Genomic DNA, 27,255 nt, shown 5'->3' on the forward strand with positions numbered 1-27,255 from the left:
GCCACTCCCTTCAGACCTGTACAGTTTCTGCTGAAAAATCAGTTGTTATCTTATGGGGATTCTCTTGTATGTTAAATGTTGATTTTCTCTTGTTACTTTCAATATTTTTTCTTTGTCTTTAATTTTTGTCAGTTTGATTAATATGTGTCTCAGCATGTTCCTCCTTGGGTTCATCTTGTATGTGATTATCTGCACTTCCTGGAGTTGAATGATTGTTTACATTCTCATGTTAGGGAAGTTCCAGCTATAATATCTTCAGATATTTTCTCAGACCCTTTTTCTTTCTCTTCTCCTTCTGGGATCCTATAATACAAATATTGGTGCATTTAATATTGTCCCAGAGGTCTCTGATACTGTCCTCATTTCTTTTCATTCTTTTTTCTTTGTTCTGTGGCAGTGATTTCCACCATTCTCTCTTCCAGGTCACTTATTCATTCTTCTTCCTCAATTATCCTCCTATTGATTCCTTCTAGTGTATTTTTTATTTCAGTTATTGTATTGTTCATCTCTGTTTGTTGTTTAACTCTTCTAGCTCTTTGTTAAACATTTCTTGTATATTTTTGATCTGTGCCTCCATTCTTTTTCTGAGATTTTGGATCATCCTTACTATCATTACTCTGAATTCTTTTTCAGGTAGATTGCCTGTCTCCTCTTCATTTAGTTGTTCTTGTGGGTTTTTATCTTGTTCCTTCGTTTGCAACATATTTCTCTGTCATTTCATTTTCTAACTTTTTATGTATGGGGTCTCCTTTCCACAGGCTGCAGGATCATAGTTCTGCTTGCTTTTGGTGTCTGTCCCCTGGTGGGTGAGGTTGGCCCAGGGGCTCCTGCAAGCTTCCTGGTGGGAGGGACTGGTGCCTGCTGTTTGATGGGTGGAGCTGGGTGGGTCTTTTCTCTCTGGTGTGCAGGGCCGTGTCAAGGGGTGTGTTTTGAGGTGGCTGTGAGCTCAGTACGACTTTAGGCAGCCTTTCTTCTGATGGGTGGGGCTGTGTTCCTATCTTGACGGTTGTTTGGCCTGAGGCTTCCCAGCACTGGAGTCTGCAGGTTGTGGGGTAGGGCTGGGTCATGGTGCCAAAACGTGGACCTTCAGGAGAGCTCACTCTGATCAGTATCCCTGTGGCTTCTGCTGTCAGTGTCCTTGCCCTCACAGTGAGCTATAGTTGACCTTTGCCCCTCCAGGAGACCCTCAAAGACCCCTAGCTAGGTGTAGCCATGTTCCTTTGGAGATACTGCTTTATGCTGGGTCCCAGTGCACACGAGATCTTGTGTGCACCCTCCAAGAGTGGAATCTCTTTTTCCTCCAGCCCTGTGGAGCTCCTGCACTCAAGCACTGCTGGCGTTGAAGCCTAAATGTTCTGGGCAGTTCTTCTGCCAAATGCCAGACCCTCAGACTGTCTTGTAGGGCCATTTTATGTGGGAACGTCCCTGTGTAGCCTGCGTGGTTTAATATTTTTTTGTGTGAGGGCTGTTTTTAGTATGGATGTCTGCCACCTCTTTCCTCGCTGTATGTTGGCCATTGTCCCCTTTATAGGAGGTGTGACTGATGTTGTGGTGACCAGAGCCTGCACTGGATATTGAGCAGAGCCTGCCCTTTGCTCTGTGGTTGTCACTGCCGTGTCAGAAGTGGGGTCTGCTCCAAAGTTGTTGGATTAGAGACCCCAGATCTGTTTCTTAGCTGTGTTTCTGGTCTGTGGTGTGAGGTTGGAGGGATTGGAGCACTCACATTGGGAGGGAAGCCACTGAGTATTCCTCCTCTGGAGCTGTTCACCTGTGGTGTGCTCTGTTATGTCACCTTTCACCTTTTGTTCAAGCTGTCATATTACACTGTTGTTGGCGCTGCTCTCAGCTCCACCTTAACTGTGGGTATGCCGGCAGTTGGCCTGGTGTCTCTCAGACGTTGTTTCCACCAGACCACCAGTGTAGATCCACTGAAGTCAGGTCCCAGGTTTGCAGTAATCATGGATCTGGACCCTCTGTGGGTGCTCTGGGGGCAACTCAGACTCTGGCCTGGCCCGACCCCGTGTGTATGTGCCTGCATAGTCTACAGCAGCTAAAGGTAGACCTGTCTTGGCTGCGGGAGCGCTCGTCGTCCATTTAGATGTTCCGTAGCCACTGAGTTTACAGTCAGTCGCAGTGGTGTCAATTTATGGTTTGCCCAGCTGCGAGGAGAGATTTCAGCTTTTCTTCATTAGTTGCACGGCCCCTGGGGCTCAGCTGTGGTTTCAGCTCCACCTCTGCATGTGGGCCACCCACAGGGGTCTGTTTCCGAGGCTGCCCCGGAGTACACGAGTCCGCCCTGGTGAGGAGGGGCATGGAGGTGGTGGCAGCTGGGGTCACTGGAGCCCTGGTGGGGACAGGGCACACAGGGGATCCAGCAGCTGCAGGCTCAAGAGAGCCAGCGCCAGCGGGGGCCCTTCCTAGTGCATGGGGAGGCAGTGGCTGGCACATGGGGAGAGAGGCTGCAAATGGCCCCGTCCCTTGTGTGTCACTCAACAGTGGCTCTTCGCTTCTGTGGAGGTCTGCACTTCTTCCACAAGCATTCCCAGTTGTGGATTTCCTCACTCCTGTCCTCTCAGACTGCCTCCTCACAGCCAACAGCAGTCCTCTCCCCAAGTTTGCTTTTCAAACCCCACATTCCAGCACCCAACCCCTGTCCACACCAGTGGACACATGTCTCAGGCAGGGCATGCAGGGCTGTGGCGTGGACCCTCTGTGTAGGTCTCACTCTGTCCTGCCTGCCACAGATCGGTTGCTGTGCTCTCCTCTGATAGCCCCCAAGGCTCCCCTTCTGTCCCATCTGATCTCCTCGCCAGTAAGGGGGCTTCCCTGGATGTGATAACCTCTCCTTTCCTTCAGCACCGCCCCTCTTGGGCACAGGTCCTGTCCCACTTCCTCTCCTCTTCCTTTTCTCTTCTTTCTTTCATCCTGGTTATGTGGGGATGTTTCTTGTCCTTTTAGGTGACTGAGCTGTTCTGCTAGTGTTCAGCTGGTGCTCTGTGAGAATCATTCCATTTGTAAATGTACTCTTGATGCCTTTGTGGGGAGAGATGAACTCCACGTTTTCCTACTCCTCCACCATCTTGACTCTCTTTTGTCATCTTTTTACTTTTAATCTGTCTCTGTACTGAAAATGGGTTTGTTATAGAACCCATATAATTGGCTTTTGCTTCTCTATCCACTCTGACAGTCTTTGTCTCTTACTGGAATGTTCAGTCCATTTACATTAATGCAGTTTTTGATGTTTGGATTTAAACCTACTATCTTCCTATTTGTTTTCTATTTTTCCCAACTGTTAACTTTGTTACTTTTTCCTCCTTTGAATTGAATATTTTTTAGTATTCCATTTTTTCCCTCCACTGTTAGCTGTATCTAGTCTTAGATTTAAGGTTTACAATTTACATATTTAACGTATCACAGTCTACCTTCAAATCATGTTATACTATTTCATGTATAATATAACACTCTCATACTCCATCTGCTTCGTTTGTGGTCATACCTTTATTTTTAAAGGTCATACATCACACAATATTTTTTTCTTTAAACAGTTATATTTTAAAGAGATGAAGATATTTGCCATTTCTTGTATTCTTCATTCTTTAGATCTGTTTTCCATACTTCTGCTTGATATACCTACCCTTTCAATTTTTGTGGTACCAGTTTGCTAGTCACTAATTCTCTGTTTTTGTTTCTCTGAAAAAGAGTATTTTCCGTACTTAAAAAAACCTTTTTATTTTGAAATGATTATCAATTCACATGAAGTTGCAAAAATAGTACCTCTAGGGCTTCCCTGGTGGCGCAGTGGTTGAGAGTCCGCCTGCCGATGCAGGGGACGCGGGTTCGTGCCCCGGTCCGGGAAGATCCCACACGCCGCGGAGTGGCCGGGCCCGTGAGCCATGGCCTCTGAGCCTGCGCGTCCGGAGCCTGTGCTCCGCAACGGGAGAGGCCACAACAGTGAGAGGCCCGCGTACCGCAAAAAAAAAAAAAAATAGTACATCTAGAGAGGTCCTGTGTATCCTTCAGTTTCCCTCAAAGGTAACATCTAACATAACTATAGTCTAGTGTTAAAACCAGGAAACTGACATTGGTACAATCCACAGACATTATTCAGATTTCACCAGTTTTGTATGCACTCATGTGTTTTTGAGTCCTTTAATTTTTGAAGGGTATTTTTCACTAGGTATAGAATTGTCAGTTGACTATTTTTGTTTTTTGTTTTCTTTTGTTAGTTGAAAGATGTCCTCCCTTTGTCTTCTGTGTTGTATAGTTTCTGACTAAAAGTCCACATAATTCTTCTCTTTCTACTTTTGTATGTAATGTGTCTTTTTTCTCTGCTTCTAAGACATTCTCTTTGTTAGTGGTTTTCAGCAATTTCATAATTATGTGCTTTGTCAGTTTTGTGTGGGGAGTGTATTTATTCTGCCTGAAGTTTGTTGAGCTTTTTGAATCTGTGGGTTTATTGTTTTCATCAAATTTGGAAATTTTTGGTCATTATTTCTTCAAATATTTTTCCTGTATGCCCTATCTCCCTCCCCCACCTGAGAGTCCAATTATACTTCTGTTAGACTACTTGATATTTTCACATTGATAATATCAGTGATATTAGGTTACTGATGAGCTGTTTTCAGCCTTTTTTCTTATGTTCTTTATTTGGATAGATTCTATTGCTATGTCTTCAGTAGGTTACTGATCTTTTCTTTGTAGTGTCTAGTATGCCCCTATTCTTAAGCAGAGAGATGTTCATTTTGATATATTATACATCTATAGAAGTTCCATTTGATTCTCCTTTATAGCTTCAGCTTATTTTCTCATTATATTAATGTTTTGCTTTAATCACTTATGTATAATTAAAATAGCTGTTTTGACAGCCTTGTTCACTGTACCCATTATATTTCTCATTTATGGGTTTGTTTCTATTGACTGATTCTTTTTCTCCTGGATATCGGTTACATTTTCCTGCTTCTTGACTTGGTTAGTGATTTTTTACCAGATGCTAGACACTGAATATTATATTGTTGAGCATTTCTCTTTAGTGTGCTTTTTGAAGACAGTGTTGAATTTTGACAGGTAGTTATTTGCCAGTTTAATCACTTTGAGACCTGTTTTTAAGTTTTGCTAGAGTGTGTCTAGAGCAGCCTTCAGGAATAGTTCAGCTCTACCCTTAAGTCTTCCCCTAAAGAGACCTTTCAGGATCTCCACTGAATGTCCCTGATGATCACTGAGGATTGTCATTCTGGGTGATTAGACCTCAGATGTCTTCCTGCCCTGTGTGAGCTATGGGAATTGTTCTATTTACAGCTCCCTAATGGTGCTTTATCTGGCCTTCTTGAATTTTCATGTATTTAGGAGTAGCCTAATAGACTCAAGGGATTTCCTGTGTAGATTGGTGAAGCTCTCTCCTAGTGTAGTTCCTCCTTACTTGAACCTTCACACAAATTCCCAGCTGCCTGTCTCCTCCAGCTGTGTTCTGTTTCCTCAACTCAGTGGACCTCTGGGCTCTGTTTGTATTTTCTCTTCCCTGTAGCCTCAGTGTGGATATTGCCTCCCAGAAGAATGCTGGGGTGATTGTAGGACTTGTTCTGATTTTCCCTTTTCTCAGGAATCACAACCCTACTGTTTTCCGGTATTTCTAAACAGTTATTAAACATATCTTAATCATTTTTTCTAGTTGTTTACAGTGCATTTTTGTGTTATGTGTTTATTATTTCTTCAGGGCCGGAAGACTTAATCTCACTTTTGTTTTGTTTTTTGGTTAAGTTAAAGTTATTGGTGCACTCCACAAGTTTCTCTGACCATGGATTTGTCATATTAACACTCATATTAACATCAGTAACTCACCTTTTTTAAAAAAATGTCTGCCCTCTTGTTATCTTGCTCCAGGTAAAATTGATCTCTGTGTCATTTCCTAAAGCTGCTTTGTTCTTTTCTGCTTTCATAGTAAAAACTCTTCAAAAGCATTTTCTCACCTTCTTCATTTCCTTATATTGTAAACAAAGCTTTTTTCATTTTTACCTGTATTTATCCTGCAAAATCATTATATGAATGTACCTTATCTTTGTTTAATATTGTATATCTATCATATACATCTAAGAGTTGTATATTCTCATTTTTATATATTTTATTACATAGCTCTACCCCTTCCCCCATAGTCTTTATTTCCTTCTTTTCCAGCTTAGGTTCCATGGTACACAACTTAATTATCCATTGAATATATTCTTAATTTCCCTGCCAGTGTAGTGCGTGGCAAAACCGAACCTAATTTCCCCCATACTGCTTGTCTATACGGCTGGACAAAAATACACAACCAAGTGGATTGGTCCTACTTTAACTTATTTACAAATATCAAGTGTAATGCTATTTTCCTCTCCTTTCTGAGAAGGTAGTCCCCTCTCCCACTTTCAGAGTTGATTATTAAACAGGTTATTTTTTCTCCTCATGTTTCCAATACCTCTTCCAACATTACCATTCTCAGTTCAAAACTTCTCCCTATTTTACTAAGAAAACAGTAAATTTTACATCAGTCTCTTGGCCTTTGTACCCATCTACTCTTCTTTCCCCCTCATTACCATGGATTACTATCTCTTCTGTCTAAAGCTGATCACCTCACTGTGCACTGGATCCCATAGTCTGTCTTACTCAAGGACTTTGCTCCTACAATTATCCTGTTTTCCATTCTCTTGCAAAAATCACATTTACTCTATCTATGAAATTATTTGCATTAGCATACAGACATGCCATAGATCTCCAATATATATATTTTAAAACCTCCATAGATCTCATATGTACCTCTTGCCCTGTATCATTACTCTCCTTTATAGCAAAGCTTCTTAAAATAGTTGTCTCTACTCAATTTTTCTATTCCTCATTTGCCATTCTCTTGAAACTACAACAGTTAGGCTTCTATCTCTACTCTGCCTCTGAAACCATTCTTAACAAGGTCACTAGTAAGCCACATTGCCAGTTCTAGTCAGTTATTATTCCTCATAGTAATTTATATCTCAGCAACATTTGACATAGTTGATTTCTCCCTCCTTGAAACACTTGATTTGGCTTCTGGAGCATCACACTCGTAATTTTCTTCCTTGTTTTCCTGACCTTTCTATGTTGGAGTGTCCAAGGCTCAGTCCTTGGCTCTGTGCTGTCTACATCCAATTCTGAGATGCACTCATTCATTTCCATGGCTTTACGTACCATGTATATGTTGATCACTCTCACATTTCTACTTCTTGCTCGGATCTTTCTTTGAGCTCCAGACTCTTATTAACATCTTGCTTCCCACTTGATATCAGTACTTGGTATGTTAAACATCCTATGTCCTAAAGAGGGAGCTCTTGCTTCCCTGCTCTCTGCAGACCTTCTCCTTTTCTCCCTCTCAGTAAAAACATTGAGTTATTTAGGCCAAAATCCAAGAGTCATCTTGATCCTTCTCTTTCCTCACACCATCATCCAATCCATCAATGAGTCCTGCCAATTCTGTTTTCAAAATACATGGAATTAACTACTTCTCAAAAACTCATTACTCCCACCCAAGCCCAAGCTACTGTGTTTCACTTATACTATTCTAATGACCTCCTAGATTTCCTACACTCAGTAGCAATACCACAGTAGCTAGAGTACAGTTGACCCTTGAGCAGCCTGGGGTCTAGGGGCGCCGATCCTCTGAACAATCTAAAATCCCCATATAATTTATAGTCGGCCCTCTGTATCCCCAGTTCCTATGTACCTGTGGTTCCACATCCGCAGATTCAACCAACTGTGGATCCTGTATTACTGTAGTATTTACTATTGAAAAATTTCTGCGTGTAAGTGGACCCACATAGTTGAAACCCATGTTGGCTTAACTGCAGTCCTTAAAAAAACTTAGGATAACACACACACACACACACACACACACACACACATCGACTAAAAACCCTCCAAAGACTTCCCATGTCATTCAGAATAAAATCCAAACTATGAGGCAGGGTTTACAAGGTCCACCTAAGGTCACCCTGGGTGTTTCTGCAATCTCGAGACCTAACACTGCCTGTGTCACTGAGCTGAAGCCACACTGACCATGCAGGTGATCTTTGAATATATTAAATGCATTCCAGCCTCAGGGTCTTTGTCTTCTTTGTTCCTCCAGATCTATACATGAATCATTCCCTCATTTGGAAGCCTTTCCCTAACCACTGTATTTTAAATAATTATGTCCCTCCCCGTTGCTCTGTCCTCTTTTTTTTCCTTCTTCCTTTTTTTTAGAGGGGTTGGTGGTGCTTCACTGCACGGCTTGTGGGATCTTAGTTCCCTGACTAGGGATCGAACCAAGCCCAGCAGTGGAAGCACAGAGTCCTAAACACTGGACTGCCAGGGAATTCCCTTTCTTTTTCTTCATAGCCCTTATCACTGTCAGATGTTACATACGAGTGTGTATGTATGTATGTGTTTATCATCTGTCTCTTCCTCTAGAGTGCAAGCTTTACTAGAGGAGAACTTTGGTTAATTGTCATGTGCCCATCATGTAGAATAGTACCTGGCAACGTAGTAAGTGCTCGATAAATGTGTTGAATAAGTAAAACCTATTAGACATAGATATTACTACTCCCAATTTCAGATGTAGAAACTGAATCTACCACAGCTGGCAGGTTTTTTGATTCCAAGTTTATTGCTTTTTGAACCTCAGCCACTTGTTTCTAGAACCTTATCTGATCATTTATTTGTCCTCATCTGATTTCTCCTCATCAGAAATACTATGGTTGTTTTTGTTACTCTTTAAGCATTTGCTACATTTGTTTTGTACTGTTACTGATGCATGCCTCTTTCTCGCACTATCCCAGTACCTTATGAATGCTTTAAAAATTATGGGAGAATCACAAATTATTTCTTCTTAGATCTCTTAGTATTTGAGTTTTAAACTTAGACTTGATTTTCTTTAAGCTGTCCAGCTTTTTCTTTTAAAACTAATGTGAAATTCAAGATTTGAGATTTTTCATAAAAATTTTCTCTAGCAACCTGTAAACTTCTTAATTTGGGAGGTAATAATAGATTTGCTTTAGGAGAGAGTTTTCATCCTAAAACTACTCAATATTGGTATCTTGTCTGCACTTTGTAAAAAGTACTTAAGTATGATTGAAAACAGAAGTGTTTTCAAGTTTTTGTTAAGATTATCCCTTTCTTAATGGATTTTCTCGCATAGGAAAATTTTATTTCCTACTTTACTATTCTTCTGACTATCCTTTTTCTTTTTCACTTTTTCCCAAGAAGTGGGGCAGTATTGATTCAGCAGTAGGGGAACATCATGTGGTAAAGAAAGGTTTTCTTTTTTCTATGAAGTAGGTTACAGAGCCACTAGCAGGAAAGAGAAGGGCAAAGATTCATTTCCATATTCTTATGAGAAGAGGCTGAAATGAGGCAGCAAGAATTGTGCCTTGGTAGCTAATGAGAGTCTCTGCCTTTTCCGCGTGAACAGTGAGAGAAATCAGGCTGCTCTTAATGTAGCTACCACCCACAAAGCTGTGAAGAAGGCTGGTGAGAGCAGATGGTATCCAGGCACAGTTTGATTTGTGTAGAAACCTGCATAAAGAGCAGCATGTGTTTTGTTTTGTTTTGTTTTCCCCTTAATTACTGAGAGCCAGGGAGATCAGTGTTCAAATAAAACATAGTGATACAGCCAGGAGAAAAAATTGTAAAAGAAGAAAACAGACAACTATGTTGTTAACTGCATCATTTCAATTCCATGATATTTACTGAGAGTGTCTGCTTTGTATAATGCTCTGTACCAGGCATTGTAGGACATGCAAAGAAGAGTAAGTTAAATATTACAAAATAAATTCAGTTCAGTAAACATGTCACTAGTGCCTTTTATATGCTGCTGAAGTGCTGGGAATATAGAAATTAAAGTAGTTCTATCCTTAAGGAGCTTACAATATAGTGGGGGAAATGAAGTAAATGGATAGTTTCGGTTCCACACAAGCAGGTTCTATGATATATGTATATCAAGGTGCTATAGAAGCTCTGAAGAAAGGGTACTTAATTCAACCTGGGAGGAGAGTGAGGAAGACAGTGAGGGAAGGCTTCTGGGAGAAGGTAAAACCCCAGCGTATAGCCCTGAGTCTTGAAGGATGAATAGTTGCAGGAAATATCATGGCTGTTTGGGAGAGATCCAAGCAAGTACTGCTCTTGTAGCTGAAGGTAACATTTGTGGGAGGAGATGAGATTATGGTACCAGATTGTGATGGAGTTTGGAGCTTATCCTGTATGTTCATGTTTCTTCCTTTGTGGCCTGTAGACTCTGCAACAGCAACTCTAGAATATTTGCAGAAATGCAGGTCTAAACCCACACCAAGATATGGAAAATATCCATAGAATCTGTTGTTTTTGCTCAGAATTGGGATTTTCCTATATTGCTAATGTACAATAGAATGCTCTGTATTTAACAAATATTTTTTAAGTGATATATTTCATCAGGTTTACGCAAACACAGTATTTATGAGAGAATTTATGTCTTACATTGGTGTTTTAGGAGGTTCCCAAGAGAAGAACCATGATTATAAAATGTTGTTTATAAAGTAAATGTAGAAGACATGTATACTGACTCTTGGGATCAATAAAAAGGCAGAAAATTCCAAACAAAAAGCAATTTGGAAGCCTAATTTGTGACTACATCTTTAAGGATATATTTTCCTAAAACCAGTTCAGAGTGAGAATTCCCTGAGACCTCTGTCACTCAGTGTTCAGTCTCTGGCCGTGTGTGTGTGTATACAGTTTAGGAGAAAGCAAGGAATATGGAAATGGAAAACGTTTCAGAATAATAGAAAGAACTTATGATATGTTTATAAATGTTCTACATATCTCTCTTACTGTACAGGAATTAGAGAATAAAAGAAGACTACAAAAACAAGCTGCCGCTAGTCAAAGTGCCATGGAAGTTCGCTTGAATAGAGCTCTAGAAGAAGCAGAAAAGTATAAACTGGAGTTAAGTAAACTAAAGCAAAATAACAAGGTATGGAAAAACTGAATAATTTGGGTAGTGATCACCTCTGGTAACTTTCTCTTTTAGGCAAGACTCGAAAGTGATAGTTTTCAAATTATAATTCTTGATGTCACGGTAAACACACCTCTTTTCAGAAGAAATATCCTTATTAGCAATATGAACATTTCCAATAAGTTAGAATTATATTGCTTGGACTAGTGCCATACTTGGGTGATAGCACAACTCTTTGGAGAATTCATTCATTTTTTCATCCAACAGATCTTTATTGTGTGCCCATCTTATATGCCAGACACCTTTCTAATCTCTTGGAATAAATAAATGGTGGGAAAAAGTCTGTTTTGAATCTCAAATCTGTTCTATCCCTCTCTGAGCCTCAATTTTCTAATATATAATGCAAGGGGCTATTTTACAGGGCAGTGGTTCTCAAACTTGAGAATATATCACAATCACCTGGAGGGTTTATTTAAACATAGATTCCTGGGTCCCACCCACAGATTTTCTTATTCAGTAGATTTGGGGTGAGACTTGAGAATGTGCAGGTTTTTTTGTTTTTTGTTTTTTTAAAATTTTTATTGGAGTGTAGTTGATTTACAGTGTTGTGTTAGTTTCTGCTGTACAGCGAAGTGAATCAGTTATACATATACATACATATATATATATATCCATTCTTTTTTAGATTCTATTCCCATATAGGCCATTACAGAGAATTGAGTAGAGTTCCCTGTGCTATACAGTACTGTGTGTATGTCAATTCCAACCTTCCAGTTTATCCCTTCCCCCTTTACCCTCTGGTAACCATGTTTGTTTTCTAGATCTGTGACTCTATTTCTGTATTGTAGATAAGTTCATTTGTACCCTTTTCTTAGATTCCACATATAAGCAATATCATGTGGTATTTGTTTTTCTGTTTGACTTACTTCACTCACTATGACGATCTCTAGGTCCATCCATGTTGCTGCAAATGGCACTATATTGTTCTTTTTTATGGCTGAGTAATATTCCAGTGTGTGTGTGTGTGTGTGTGTACACATATATATATATATACACACCACGTCTTCTTTATCCATTCCACTGTTGATGGACATTTAGGTTGCTTCCATGTCCTGGTTATTGTAAATAGTGCTGCAGTGAACATTGGGGTGCATGTATCTTTTCAAATTAGGTTTTCTCCAGATATGTGCCCAGGAATGGGATTGCTGGATCATATAGTACCTGAATTTTTAGTTTTTTAAGGAACCTCCATACTGTTCTTCATAGTGTCTGTATCAATTTACATTCCCGCTAACAGTGCAGGAGGGTTCCCTTTTCTCCACACCCTCTCCTCATTTATTGTTTGTAGACTTTTTGATGATGGCCATTCTGACTGGTGTGAGGTGATACCTCACTGTAGTTTTGACTTGCATTTCTCTAATAATTAGTGACGTTGAGCATCTTTTCATGTGCCTCTGGGCCATCTGTATGTCTTCTTTGGAGAAATGTCTATTTAGATCTTTCACCCTTTTTTTTTTTTTTTGTGGTATGCAGGCCTCTCACTGTTGTGGCCTCTCCCGTTGCGGAGCACAGGCTCCAGATGCGCAGGCTCAGCGGCCATGGCTCACAGGCCCAGCCACTCTGCGGCATGTGAGATCTTCCCAGACCGGGGCACGAACCCATGTCCCCTGCGTCGGCAGACGGACTCCCAACCACTGCGCCACCAGGGAAGCCCTTCCACCCATTTTTTGATTGGGTTGTTTGGTTTTTTGCTATTGAGCTACATGAGCTGTTTGTATATTTTGGAGATTAATCCCTTGTCAGTTGCTTCATTGGCAAATATTTTCTCCCATTCTGAGGGCTGTCTTTTGTTTATGGTTTCCTTTGCTGGGCAAAAGCTTTTAAGTTTAACTAGGTACCATTTATTTATTTTTATTTTCATTTTCATTACTCTTGGAGGTGGATTGAAAAAGATCTTGCTACGATTTATGTCAGAGAGTGTTCTGCCTATGTTTTCCTCTAAGAGTTTTTATAGTATCTGCCTTACATTTATGTCTTTAATCCACTTTGAGTTTATTTTAGTGTATGGTGGTAGGGAGTGTTCTAATTTCATTCTTTTACATGTAGCTGTCCAGTTTTACCAGCACCACTTACTGAAGAGACTGTCTTTACTCCATTGTATATTCTTGCCTTCTTTGTCATAGATTGGGTGACCATAGCTGTGTGGGTCTGTCTCTGGACTTTCTATCGTGGTCCATTGATCTGTATTTCTGTTTTTGTGCCGGTACCATACTGTTTTGATTATTGTGGCTTGGTAGTATAGTCTCAAGTCAGGGAGCCTGATTCCTCCAGCTCCTTTTTTCTTTCTCAAGATTGCTTTGGCTATTTGTGGTCTTTTGTGTTTCCATAAAAATTGTAAAATATTTTGTTCTAGTTCTTTGAAAAATGCCATTGGTAACTTGGTAGGGATTGTATGAAATCTGTAGATTGCTTTGGGTAGTATAGTCATTTTCACAATGTTGATTCTTCCAATCCAACAACATGGTATATCTCTCCATCTGTTTGTGTCATCTTTTATTTCTTTCATCAGCATCTCATAGTTTTCGGAGTACAGGTCTTTTGTCTCCTTGGGTAGGTTTATTCCTAGGTATTTTATTCTTTTTGATGCCATGGTAAGTGGGATTGTTTCCTTGATTTCTGTTTCTGATCTTTCATTGTTATTGTATAGGAATGCAAGAGATTCCTGTGTATTAATTTTCTATCCTGCAATTTTACTGATGCATTGATGAGCTCTAGTAGTTTTCTGGTAGCATCTTTAGCATTTTCTATGTGTAGTATCATGTCATCTGCAAACAGTGACAGTGTTACTTCTTCTTTTCCAATTTGGATTCCTTCTATTCCTTTTTCTTCTCTGATTGCGTGGCTAGGACTTCCAAAACTATGTTGAATTATAGTAGTGAGAGTGAACATCCTTGTCTTGTTCCTGATCCTAGAGGAACTGCTTTCAGTTTTTTACCATTGAGAATGATGTTTGCTGTGGGTTTGTCATGTATGGCCTTTATGATGTTGAGGTGTGTTCCCTCTGCCCGCTTTCTGGAGATTCTTTATCATAATTGGGTGTTGAATTTTGACAAAAGTTTTTTCTGCATCTATTGAGATGATCATGTGGTTTTATTCTTCAGTTTGTTTTTTCTTTAATATTAATCTATTTATTTGGCTGCGCAGGGTCTTAATTGCAGCATGCAGGATCTTTGTTGCCGTATGCGGCATCTGTTGCGACATGCAGGATACTTAGTTGCAGCATGCAGGATCTAATTCCCTGACCAGGGATCGAACCCAGCCCCCTGCGCTGGGAGCAAGGAGTCTTAACCCTGCTTAACTAGTCTTCACTGGACTGCCAGGGAAGTCCCTATGCAGATTGTTGATGTGATGTATCAGATTGTTTGATTTCTGTTATTGCAAAATCCTTGCATCCCTGGGATAAATCCCACTTGATCATGGTGTATGATCCTTTTAATGTGTTGTTGGATTCAGTTTGCTAGTATTTGAGGATTTTTGCATTTATTTTCATCAGTGATATTTGCCTGTAATTTTCTTTTTTTGTGATACCTTTGTCTGGTTTTGGTGTCAGGGTGATGGTGCCCTCGCCTCATAGAATGACCTTGAGAGTGTTTCCTTTCTCTGCAAGTTTTTGGAAGAGTTTCAGAAGGCTAGGTGTTAACTCTTCTCTAAATGTTTGATAGAATCTGCCTGTGAAGCCATCTGGTCCTGGGCTTTTGTTTGTTGGAAGATTTTTAATCACAGTTTCAATTTCAGGACTTGTGATTCGTCTGTTCATATTTTCTATTTCTTCCTGGTTCAGTCTTGGAAGGTTGTACATTTCTAAGAATTTGTCCATTTCTTCCAGGTTGTCCATTTTATTGGCATATAGTTGCTTGTAGTAGTCTCTTACGATCCTTTGTATTTCTGTGGTGTCCATTGTAACTTCTCCGTTTTCATATCTAATTTTATTGATTTGAGCCCTCTCCCTTTTTTTCCTTGATGGGTCTGGCTAAAGGTTTATCAATTTTATCTTCTAAAGGAACCAACTTTTAGTTTCATTGATCTTTGCTATTTGTTTTTTTCATCTCTATTTCTGCTCTGATGTTTATGTTTTCTTTCCTTCTGTTAACTTTAGGTTTTGTTTATTCTTCTTTCTCTAGTTGCTTTAGGCATAAGGTTTGGTTGTTTGAGATTTTTCTTGTTTCTTGAGGTAGGAGTGTATTGCTATAAACTTCCCTCTTAGAAATGCTTTTGCTGCATCCCTTAGGTTTTGGATTCTCATCTTTTTGTTGTCATTTGTCTCTAGGTATTTTTTTAATTTCCTTTTTGATTTTTTTAGTGATCCATTGGTTATTTAGTAACATATTGTTTAGCTTCCATGTGTTCGTGTTTTTTACAGGGTTTTTTGCCTGTAATTTATTTCTAATCTCATAGCTTTGTGGTTGGAAAAGATGCTTGATATGATTTCGGTTTTCTTAAATTTACCAAGGCTTGATTTGTGACCCAAGATGTGATCTGTCCTGGAGAATGTACCATGTGCATTTGAGAAGAAAGTGTATTCTGCTGCTTTTGGATGGGATGTCCTATAAATATCAATTAAGTCTATCTGGTCTAATGTGTCATTTAATACTTCTGTTTACTTATTAATTTTCTGTCTCAGTGATCTGTCCATTGTGTAAGAGAGGTATTAAAGTCCCCCTCTATGGTTGTGTTACTATCAATTTCTCCTTTTATGGCTGTAAGCATTTGCCTTATATATTGAGGTGCTCCTATGTTGGTTGCATATATATTTACAATTGTGTACTTAAATATGCAATTGTAAATTCTTCTTGGATTGATCCCTTGATCATTATGTAACGTCCTTCCTTGTCTTGTAACAGTCTTTATATAAAGTCTATTTTGTCACATATAAGTATTGCTGTTGCAGCTTTGTTTTGATTTCCATTCTCATGGAGTATCTTTTTCCATCCCCTCACTTTCAGTCTGTAAGTATCCCTAGGTCTGAGGTGGGTCTTTTGTAGACAGCATAGATATGGGTCTTGTTTTTGTATCCATTCACCCAGTCTGTGTGTTTTGGTTGGAGCATTTAATCTATTTACACTTTAGGTAATTATCAATATGTATGTTCCTATTGCCATTTTCTTAATTGTCATGGGTTCGTTTTTGTGGGTCTTTTTTCTTCCCTTACTCCTTTGTTGTTTTCTTTTGTGGTTTGATGACCATCTTTAGTGTTGTGTTGGGTTGCTTTTTCTTTTTTGTGTGTTTATCTATTGTAATTTTCAGGTTTGCACGTCCTATGAGGCTTTGATAAAGCAGTCTTTATATATACAAGGTTGTTTTAAGTTGCTGGTCTCTTAATTTCAAATGCTATTCTCATTTTCTGCATTTGTACTTTTCTCACAGTTGCTGGATTTGATATCATATTTGTGTATGGATGATTTCCTGCCTTTACTGTATGTTTGGCTTTACCAGTGAGCTTTCGCATTTTTGATTTTCTTGTTTCTAGTTGTGACCTCTTCCCCCATCCACCCCCCGCCTAGAGAAGTTCCTTTAGGAGTTTAGAAGTTCATTTGTTGTAAAGCTGGTTTGGTGGTGCTGAATTCTCTTAGCTTTTGCTTGTCTGTAAAGCTTTTGATTTCTCTGTTGAATCTGAATGAGAACCTTGCTGGGTTCTCATTTCAGCCCCACCTAATAGTGTATTCTTGGTTGTAGGTTTTTCTCTTTCATCACTTTAAGTATATCCTGCCACTCCCTTCTGGCCTGCAGAGTTTCTGCTGAAAAATCAGCTGATAACCTTATGGGGATTACCTTGTATGTTATTTGTTGCTTTTCCCTTGTTTCTTTTAATATTTTTTCTTTGTATTTAATTTTTGTTAGCTTGATTAACTTGTGTCTCAGCGTGTTCCTCCTTGGATTTATCCTGTATGGGACTCTCTGCATTTCCTGGACTTGGGTGACTATTTCCTTTCCCATGTTAGGGAAGTTTTCCACTATAATCTCTTCAAATATTTTCTCAGGCCCTTTCTCTTTTTCTTCTTCCTCTGGGACTCCTATAATTAGAATGTTGGTGCATTTAATGTTGTCCCAGAGGTCTCTGAGACTGTCCTCATTTCTTTTCATTCTTTTTCTTTATTCTGTTCTGCAGCAGAGATTTCTACCATTCTGTCTTCCAGGTCACTTATTTGTTCTTCTGCCTCAGTTATTCTGCTATTGATTCCTTCTAGTCTATTTTCATTTCAATTATTGTACTGTTCATCTCTGGTTTTTTGTTCTTTAGTTCTTCTAGGTCTTTGTTAAACATTTCTTGTATCTTCCCTATCTGTGCCTCCATTCTTTTTCCAAGATCTTGGATCATCTTTACTATCATTACTCTGAATTTTTCTTTAGGTAGATTGCCTGTCTCCTCTTTATTTAATTGTTCTTGTAGGTTTCTATCTTCCTCCTTCATCTGCAACATATTTCTTTGTCTTTTCAATTTGTCTAACTTACTGTATGTGTGGTCTCCTTTCCGCAGGCTGCAGGATTGTAGTTCCTCTTGCTTCTGGTATCTGTCTCACCTAGTGGGTGAGGTTTGTCCAGAGGCTTGTGCCATTATCCCCTTGATAGGAGGTTTGACTGGTGGTGTGGTGACCAGAGCCTGCCCTGGATATTGAGTGGGGCCTCCCTTTGCTCTGTGGTTGTCAGTGTCCTGTCAGGGGTGGAGTCTGCTCCCTGGTTGTTAGAGTAGAGGCCCCAGATCTGTTTCTTAGCTGTGTTTCTGTACTGTGGTGTGAGGTAGGTGGGAATGGAGCACTCCCACTGGGAGATAAGCCACTGAGTATTCCTCCTCTGGAGCTGTTCACCGTGAATATGCTCTGTTCTGTCCCCTTTCGCCCATTGTGCGGGCTCACAAAGTACACTGTTGTTGGCACTGATCTTGGTCCCACCTTAACTGTGGGTATGCCGGCAGTTGGCTCTGGTGACTCTCAGACGTTGTTTTCACCAGGCCACTGGCACAGCTCAACTGAAGTCAGGTCCCAGGACTACAGTACTTGTGTACCTGGACCTGCTGTGGAGCTATGGAAGCAGCTCAGACTCTGGCCTGGCCCAACCTCTGCATGTATGTGCCCACAAAGCCCACAGCTGCTAAAGCCAGACTCGTCCCACCTGCTGGAGCACTTGTCCTTTCAGATGTTTTGCAGGCACTGAATTTAGGAAGCCATCAGCGGAGGTGTAACTCCGCAGTTCACGCAGCCATGAGGAGAGATTTCAGCTCTTCTTCCTTAGTCACATGGCCCCTGGGGTTCAGCTGTGGTTTCACACCTCTGTGTGTTCCTCCCACCAGAGTCTGCTCCAGAGGTTGTCGGAGCACAAGAGCCCATCAGGCAGGAAGGAACCATGGTGGTGATCGGGGTGAGCAGGCTCCCCAGGCGGGAGGGTGCTGGGGTAGGGATTGGAACATGTGAGCCCATCAGGCAGCGATCAGGTGAGTGGGGCCCCCAGGCTGAGGGAAGGGGTGGAGGAGGCAATAGCAGAGCCATGAGAGCCAGCTCCAGCGGGAGCCCTTCTTAGTGCCCATGGATGCAGGGGCTGGTGCGTGACGGGAGAGGCTGTAATGGCCGCCCCGCCCTTTGCGCATCACTCAACAATGGTTCTGTGCCTCTGTGGAGGTCCAGGCTTCCTCCACGAGCATTCCTGGTTGTGGAGCTCCTTACTCCCGTCCCCTCTGGCTGTCTTCTCACACCCAACAGCAGTCCCCTCCCCAGGTTTGCTCTCCAAACCCCACATTCCAGCAACCGGCAGAAACCTGTCTCAGGCTGAGGTGCACAGGGCTGTGGCACAGACCGTCCCATCCTGCTTCCTCTCCTCTTCCTTTTTCCTTCTTTCTTTTGTCCTACCCAGTTATATAGGGATCTTTCTTGTCCTTTTAGGTGTCTGAGGTCCTCTGCTAGTGTTCAGCAGGTGCTCTGTGAGAATTTTTCTATTTCTAAATGTATTCTTGATGCCTTTGTGGGGAGAGATGAACTCCACGTCCTCCTACTCCTCCACCATCTTGGAAAGTCCAAATATGCGGGTTTAACAAGTTACCAGCTGATGCTGATGCTAGTGATTCTGAGATGACATTTTGTTAACCACTGTTATGGAGTTATTATAAGGATCACCATTGTGTCTCTAGCATGTAGCCAGTGATTGGTGTAGAATTAACACTCAGTTCCTGAAATATCTGTTGAATAAATGAAGACTCAAATATCAATGGGTGTGAAAGCCTTTTGTACACTCTATAAATATTGGCTATTAGTTTTTGGTTTTGTGTCAGCCGGAAAGTGACACTCCATTAGGACAATACTTAGTTATTTAACAGTGCCTTGGATGATGGATTTAGGTGTCACCCTCCTTACATGCACAGATGATACATTTTGGATTAAATTAGTAACACTTAACAGGACATAGAACTAAATCAGTCTTGGTAAGTACAATATTTTTAACAGAGGCAAATATATTATAGTGACTACAGAGTTTTTTTTTTCTTTTTCCTTTTTTTTTTTTTTTTGCGGTACGCGGGCCTCTCACTGTTGTGGCCTCTCCCGTTGCGGAGCACAGGCTCTGGACGTGCAGGCTCAGTGGCCATGGCTCACGGGCCCAGCCTGTCCGCGGCATGTGGGATCCTCCCGGGCTGGGGCATGAACCTGTGTCCCCTGCATCGGCAGGCGGACTCTCAACCACCGTGCCACCAGGGAAGCCCAGAGTTTTAAGATATTGTCTGTGTGATAGTTTATGCTGTATGATCAGACTGTGTTAACATTCAAGAGCCATCCATAGTATGATGACTGGGAATTATTAATAGAATGTATTTAATGAACAAGTTAGGAAGTCAGCTTTACAGACTTGCCAGTAATTATGTTATTGGAGTATTATTTCTAATTTTGGTGTATTCTAAAGGGATTTTGAAGAAAATAAAATGTAATAATCATGTAAATGTCAGTATTTGCTAATTCTGGTTTCAGATTTGAGCTCTATTTTAGCACATACATTAGAGAAGTAGAAAGAAAAACTTATTTCCATGACAACAGATGACTCTCCTAGCCAGCCATTTTGCAAATTCAAGTAATCAGGACTTGGTATGTGAACATCTCAGTTCAAAACCATCAACACTATAAAAACAACTTAGATGTGTTCAAGACAAACTTCTGACCCTAGGTCGGCATTTTGGTGATCGATTTAAACATAGTGGGATGACATTTTGTTGTATATGTTTCGTAAGTATTTACTATCAAGTAGACATTTTGAGATCAGAGTTCTTAAATGTACTTGTTACATGTATATTGTTTCAGATTTCTGAAAAAATATGTGTCTTAAGTTTTTGATTTTTAAATTATTTTGCCTTGTTTCTAACTTTGAGGAGTGTTTTCAAGATACGCAGTAAGATTTTTCTTGGAGTCTAATCTGTACATAAGTTTTTCTTTTGTGAGTAGTTATATTTTTTTCCATTTTAATTCTTTGTACCTTGCTTCTCTTTCTGATTAGACATATTATTATAGTTAGGTAGGCAAGTAAAATTATTCAGGTTTATATGTGTAAGAAATAGTAAGATTTCCATAAAATAGAACAGTATTGTCTCATAGTCATTAGAAAGTTAAAGATTTATTTTAAAAATAATGATAAACTCATTCTGCACAGAGCTTAGGAAACAAGTAAACTGGTTTAGAGTAACTTTTGAAAAGTCAGTCAACTTAAACCAGATGCTGCATTAGTGCAGGAACCCTGTCTCTTTCACTCCTATGCCTGAGTGCCTGGAACATAATAATTGCCTCTGAAACACACTGAAGGGAGGAATGATGAAAGACAACCCTGTGATGGTTTAACTGCGCATTTGATTAGATGGTTGCTTGAAGTTCATTTAAAATATGTCACCAACTACATGTTACTTCATTTAGGAACAGATAATTTCTAATTCTTCATTAATTCATTTATAAATATTTATGAGGACCTGCTATGTACCTGTCAGATCTTTACTAGAGGCTGGAGATATAAAGGTGATAAAAAATAAGTATGGTCCTTGTAGTCATGCACCTTACAGTGGAGAAGTTAGATGTTATTTAGACAAAACATCAAGCAAAATTAAGGTGCAACTGTGATGAATGCCATGAAGGAGGGTACATGGTGCTTTGAGCAGGTAACCAGATCAGTGAGTGAATTTTAAAAAATGTAATCCTAAGCTAAGATCTGAAAAACATACAGGAGTTATATATCAGGGGAGAGATTGTGGGCAGAAGGAATAGCATGTAAAAAAATGGCTCTGCAGCAAGAAAGAAGACAGGGTAATGAAAGGCAGGGATGGATGTGAAGGGGATGTTGCAAAGGGAGGCTTCAAACACAGGGAGAGGCCAAACCATCTAGGCCTTCAGGCCATGTTAAGTATTATGGATTTTATCCAAAGGGCAGTGTAAAGCCACTGCACTGTTATTTTGAAAAAGATGACAGGAGATGCCATGATCAGACATGCATCTGGAAGTACAGTCGTCTCTCAGTGTCCACGGGTGCTCAAGTCTCTTATATAGAATGATGCAGGGGCTTCCCTGGTGGTGCAATGGTTGAGAGTCTGCCTGCTGATGCAGGGGACACGGGTTTGTGCCCCAGTCTGGGAAGATCCCACATGCTGCGGAGCGGCTGGGCCCGTGAGCCATGGCCGCTGAGCCTGCACGTCCGGAGCCTGTGCTCCGCAATGGGAGAGACCACAACAGTGAGAGGCCCGCATACCACAAAAAAACCAAACAAACAAACCAAGAACTTTATTAAACAAAATAGTCACCCTTTTGTTCCACTACCTTATGCCATTTTTCAAGCAACTTCATAATTCCATCTTCCCAATACTTTTTTATCTTTTTGAGCAAAGAACTGTTCCAGGTACCTTTTACAGTCTTCCAGGGAATTGACATTTTTTCCATTAAGAGAATTTTGTAAAGACTGAAATAAATGGAAATCCGAAGGTGCAATGTCTGATGAATACAGTGGATGAATCAGAACTTCGCAGCCAAGCTGTAATAGTTTTTGCCTGGTCATCAAAGAAACACGCGGTCTCGCATTATCCTGATGGAAGATTCTGCATTTTCTGTTGACTAATTCTGGACGTTCTCATTGAGTGCCGCTTTCAGTTGGTCTGATTGGGAGTAGTACTTGTTGGAATCAATTGTTTGGATTTCTGGAAGGAGTTCATAATAGAGGACTCCCTTCCAGTCCCACCATATACACAACATCACCTTCTTTGGGTGAAGACCAGCCTTTGGTGTGGTTGATGGTGGTTCATTTCGCTTGCCCCAAGATCTCTTTCTTTCCTCATTATTGTACATTAGCCACTTTTCATCGCCTGTCACAATTTATTTTAAAAATGGAACATTTTCATTACGTTTAAGTAGAGAATCACATGTGGAAATATGGTCAAGAAGGTTTCTTTTTGCTTAATTTATGTGGAACCCAAACATCAAAGCAATTAACATAACCAAGCTGGTGCAAATGATTTTCAACACTTGATTTGGATATTTTGAGTATGTTGGCTATCTTCTGTGTGGTATAATGTTCATTGTTCTCAATTAATATCTCAGTTTGATCGCTATCAACTTCAACTGGTCTACCCAACCGTGGGGCATTGTCCAGTGAGAAACCTCCAGCACCAAACTTCACAAACCACTTTTGACATGTTGGATCAGTCACAGCACCGTCTCCATACACTGCACAAATCGTTTTCTGTGTTTCAGTTGCGTTTTTACCTTTCTTGAAATAATAAAGCATAATAGGCTGAAAATGTTGTTTTTCTTCCATCTTCAATATTAAAATGGCGACATAAAAATTCACCAATTTTGGGCTTCCCTGGTGGCACAGCGGTTGAGAGTCCGCCTGCTGATGCAGGGGATGCAGGTTCGTGCCCCGGTCTGGGAAGATCCCACATGCCGTGGAGCGGCTGGGCCCGTGAGCCATGGCCACTGAGCCTGCGCATCCGGAGCCTGTGCTCCGCAACGGGAGAGGCCACAGCAGTGAGAGCCCACATACTGAAAAAAAAAAAAAAATTCACCAATTTTGATGTCTTTTTTTAAATGCACGCTGATATGACAGCTGTCACAATCTAACAAAATTGTTTTGAATAAAGTTAAAGACAACTAAGTGTTATTAGAGCCATCCTACGGAAAAAAACGAATGAACTTTTTGGCCAACCCAGTACATCTATAATTTAGTGAGTTTGGGCTCATACATCTGTGTAACCACCACTTCAGTCAATAGATAGAATATTTTCATCACCCCCAGAAAGTTCCCTTATATTCTCTTTTCAAGTACTCCATCATCCTAAGTGGAGGATGTTCTGATATTCGTGTTCTTGACTTTCATGTAAATGGAACTGCATAGAATGTACTCCTTTGGGACTGGCTTCCTTCACTACACAATAATGTTGAGATTGATCCATGTTGTCAGGTTTTTTTTTCTTGATCAGTCTTGCTAACCAGTTAATCTTTTCAACTTTTTAAAAATTTTTTCTATTGTCTGTTTTCTATTTTCACTGAATTCTCCTTATACAATTTTGTCTACTTTGCTTTTTTAAATATATTTATTGATATTCATATTTTTAAATAAATTTATTTATTGTTATATATTATTTTTGGTTGTGTTGGGTCTTCGTTGCTGCGCATGAGCTTTCTCTAGTTGCAGTGAGCGGGGGCTACTCTTCGTTGCGGTGTGCGTGCTTCTCATTGCAGTGGCTTCTCATTGCGGAGCACGGGCTCAAGGGTGCATGGGCTTCAGTAGATGCAGTGCGTGGGCTCAGTAGTTGTGGCTTGTGGGCTCTAGAACACAGGCTCAGTAGTTGTGGCTTATGGGCTTAGTTGCTCCATGGCATGTGGGATCTTCCAGACCAGGGCTCAAACCTGTGTCCCCTGCACTGGAAGGCAGATTCCCAACCACTGCACCACCCGGGAAGCCCTGCTTTGCTTTTTAATTTGCAATCTTTTCAGTTTCTTAAATTGAAGACTTAGATCATTGATATTTCAACCTTCTTTTCCAATACAGCATTTAAAACTAAAATTTTCCTCAAAATGATACTTTAGCTGTCTCACAATTTTTTATTTGCCTATCTTTAAGTGTATGTATTTTTATTTCTATTTTATCACACTTATTGTGGTATAATTGACATATAATAAACCTGCCCATATTTAAAGTGTGTAAAATTTGATGATTTGTGACTATGTGTGTACCTATGATAAATCACCACAATAGAGATAATAAATATATCTATCACTCCCAAAAGTTTCCTTGTGACCCTTTATAATCATGCCTTTCTCCCAACCCCTATCTTCAGATAACTCATTTATATTTTCTAGAATTTCATATTCTTTTTAAAAGTGTAACTTCTTTCACTCAGTAAAATATTTTGAGATTCATCCACGTTACTGCATGTGACAGTAGTTCACTTTTAATAATTTTACACATGGTGTAAATCTATCAAATTATACCACCTGTTGATGGACATTAGGGTTGTTTCCACTTTTTGGCTATTACAAGTAAAGCCCACATGAACATTCACGTGTAAGTCTTTGTGTGGACATGTGTTTTCATTTCTCTTGAGTAAACACCTAGGAGTCAATTATCTGGGTTGTATTTTACATGTATGTTCAGCTGCCAAACTGTTTTCTAAAATGGTTTTACCAATTTACATTCTCAACAGCACTGTATAAAAGCTGCAGCTGTTCCATACCTTCACCAACACTTACTGTGGTCGGTTTTTTATATTTTAGCTGTTCTAATAAGTGCCTAGTGGTATTTCATATTATGATTTTAATTTGTATTTCCCTAATGACTAGTGATGTTGAGCATATTCATGTGCTTATTTGCCATCTTGATATCCTTTTTCCAGTTTTACTGAGATACAATTGACATACAACATTCTATAAGTTTAAGATGTATAACATGATGATTTGACTTATATATTTTGTGAAATGATTACCATAATATTTAGTTAATATCCATCATCTCATATGTATACAGAAAGAAAAAGAAAAAAATGGGTTTTTTCTGATGATGAGAACTCTTAGGATCTACTCTCTTAACTTTTAAATATACCATAGAGCAGTGTTAACTCTAGTCATCAAGTTGTATATTATATACCTAGTACTTTTTGTCTTATAGCAGGAAGTTTATACATTTCGACCACCGTCATCCAATCCCACCCTCCCACCACCCTCTGCCTCTGGTTACCACAAATCTTATCTCTTTTTCTGTGAGTTTATTTTTTTGTTTTTGTTGTTTTAGATTCTACATATAAGTGAGATATACAGTATTTGACTTTCTCTGACTTATTTCACTTAGATAATGCCTTCAAAAGCCCATCCATGATGTTAATGGCATGATTTCCTTCTTTTTTGTAGCTAAACAATATTCCATTGTGTATATATCCCACAACTTATTTATCCATTCATCTGTCACTGGACACTTAGGTTGTTTCTATGTCTTGGCTATTGCAAATACTGCTGCTGTGAACATTGGGGTGCAGATATTTATTTGACAAAGTATTTTTGTTTCCTTTGGATATATTCTCAGTGGTGGAATTGCTGGATATATGGTAGTTATATTTTTAATTTCTGAGGAACCTCTAAACTGTTTTCCATAGTGATTGGAATGTAATGTACAATCTTATCAACAGTGCACAAGTGTTCCTTTTCCTCCACATCATCACCATCATGTGTTATCTCTTTTGTTTTTTTTATGATAGCCATTCAAACAGTCATGAGGTGATACCTCATTGGGGTTTGTTTTTTTTTTAAACCTATTTATTTTTTAAAAATTTTTGCCTGCATTGGTTCTCCGTTGCTGTGCGTGGGCTCTCTCCAGTTGCGGCGAGCGGGGGCTACTCTTCATTGCAGTGCGTGGGCTTCTCATTGAGGTGGCTTCTCTTGTTGCAGAGCACAGGCTCTAGGTGCACAGGCTTCAGTAGTTGTGGCACGCGAGCTCAGTAGTTGTGGCTTGCAGGCTCAATAGTTGTGGTGCATGGGCTTAGTTGCTCCGTAGCATGTGGGATCTTCCCGAACCAGGGCTCAAACCTGTGTCCCCTGAATTGGCAGGTGGATTCTTAACCACTGTGCCACCAGAGAAGCCCCCTCATTGTGGTTTTATTTTGCATTTCCCAAATGATTAGAGATGTTGAGCACCTTTTCATGCACCTGTTGGCCATTTGTAAATCTTTGGAAAATTGTATATTCATGTCCTTTGCTCATTTTTTAAATTGGATAATTTGATTTTTCGTATGTTGAATTGTATGAATTCTTTATATGTTTTGAATATTAACCTCTTCAGATATATGGTTTACAGTATTTTTCCCATTCTGTAGGTTGCCTTTTCATTTTGTTGACCATTTTTTTTTTGCTGTGCAGAAGCTTTTTACTTTGACATAGTCCCACCTGTTTTTCATTTTGTAACTTCTGATTTAGGTATCACATCCAAAAAAGTCATTACCAAGACCAATGTCAAGGTGCTTTATCCTGTGTTTTCTTCTAGGAGTTTTATGGTTTCTAGTCTTACATATAAGTTTCTATTCCATTTTCAGTTCATTTTTGTGAGTGATATAATATAGGACTAGTTTCATTCTTTTTACATGTGAATATCAAATTTTCCCAGCACCATTTACTGAAGAGACTGTCCTTTCCCCACTGAGTATTCTTGGCTCCTTTGTGAAATATTAGTTGACTGTACATGCTGGGGTTTGTTTCTGGGCTCTTGATTCTGTTCCAGTGGTCTATGTTTCTGATTTTATGCTAGTACCATACAAATTTTGATTACTACAGCTTTATAATGTAGCTTGAAATTGGCAAGTGTGATGCCTCTTGCTTTGTTCTTTCTCAGGATTACTTTGGCTATTGGGGTCTTTTGTGATTCCATGTAAATTCAGGATTTTTTTTCCTAATTCTGTTTAAAATTTCTTCAGAATCTTGATGGGGATTGCATTGAATCTATAGGTGGCTTTGGTAGTATTGACATTTAAAAAATATTAATTCTTCCAATCCATGAACACAGGATACCTTTGTGCCTTATCTGATTACCTTATCTGATAAGGTATTACCTTATCTGATACCTTTGTGCCTTATCTGATTTCTTTCGTCAATTTCTTAAAGTTTTCAGTGTATAGATCTTTCACATCCTTGGTTAAATTATTTCTAAGTATTTTATTCTTGATGTAATTCTAAATGGGACTGTTTTCTTTCTTTTTCAGATAATTTGTTGTTAGTGTATAGAAACTACTAATTTTTTAATGTTAATTT

General features: G+C 39.7%; 1 protein-coding gene across 2 annotated transcripts in view; it reads left to right on the forward strand.

Moving 5' to 3' along the window:
• TEX9 (testis expressed 9) overlaps window positions 1-27,255 on the forward strand; it is a 212,426-nt gene that overhangs the window by 174,712 nt on the left and 10,459 nt on the right. For both annotated transcript variants that reach the window (XM_082846619.1, XM_082846620.1), the window contains one exon: window positions 10,844-10,978. In XM_082846619.1, the coding sequence (XP_082702745.1) occupies window positions 10,844-10,978 (135 nt within the window). The remainder of the gene's footprint in view (window positions 1-10,843; window positions 10,979-27,255) is intronic.

The sequence above is a fragment of the Leucopleurus acutus genome (genome assembly GCF_964270905.1).
Source record: "Leucopleurus acutus genome assembly, chromosome: 1".
NCBI classification, from domain to species: Eukaryota; Metazoa; Chordata; class Mammalia; order Artiodactyla; family Delphinidae; genus Leucopleurus; species Leucopleurus acutus.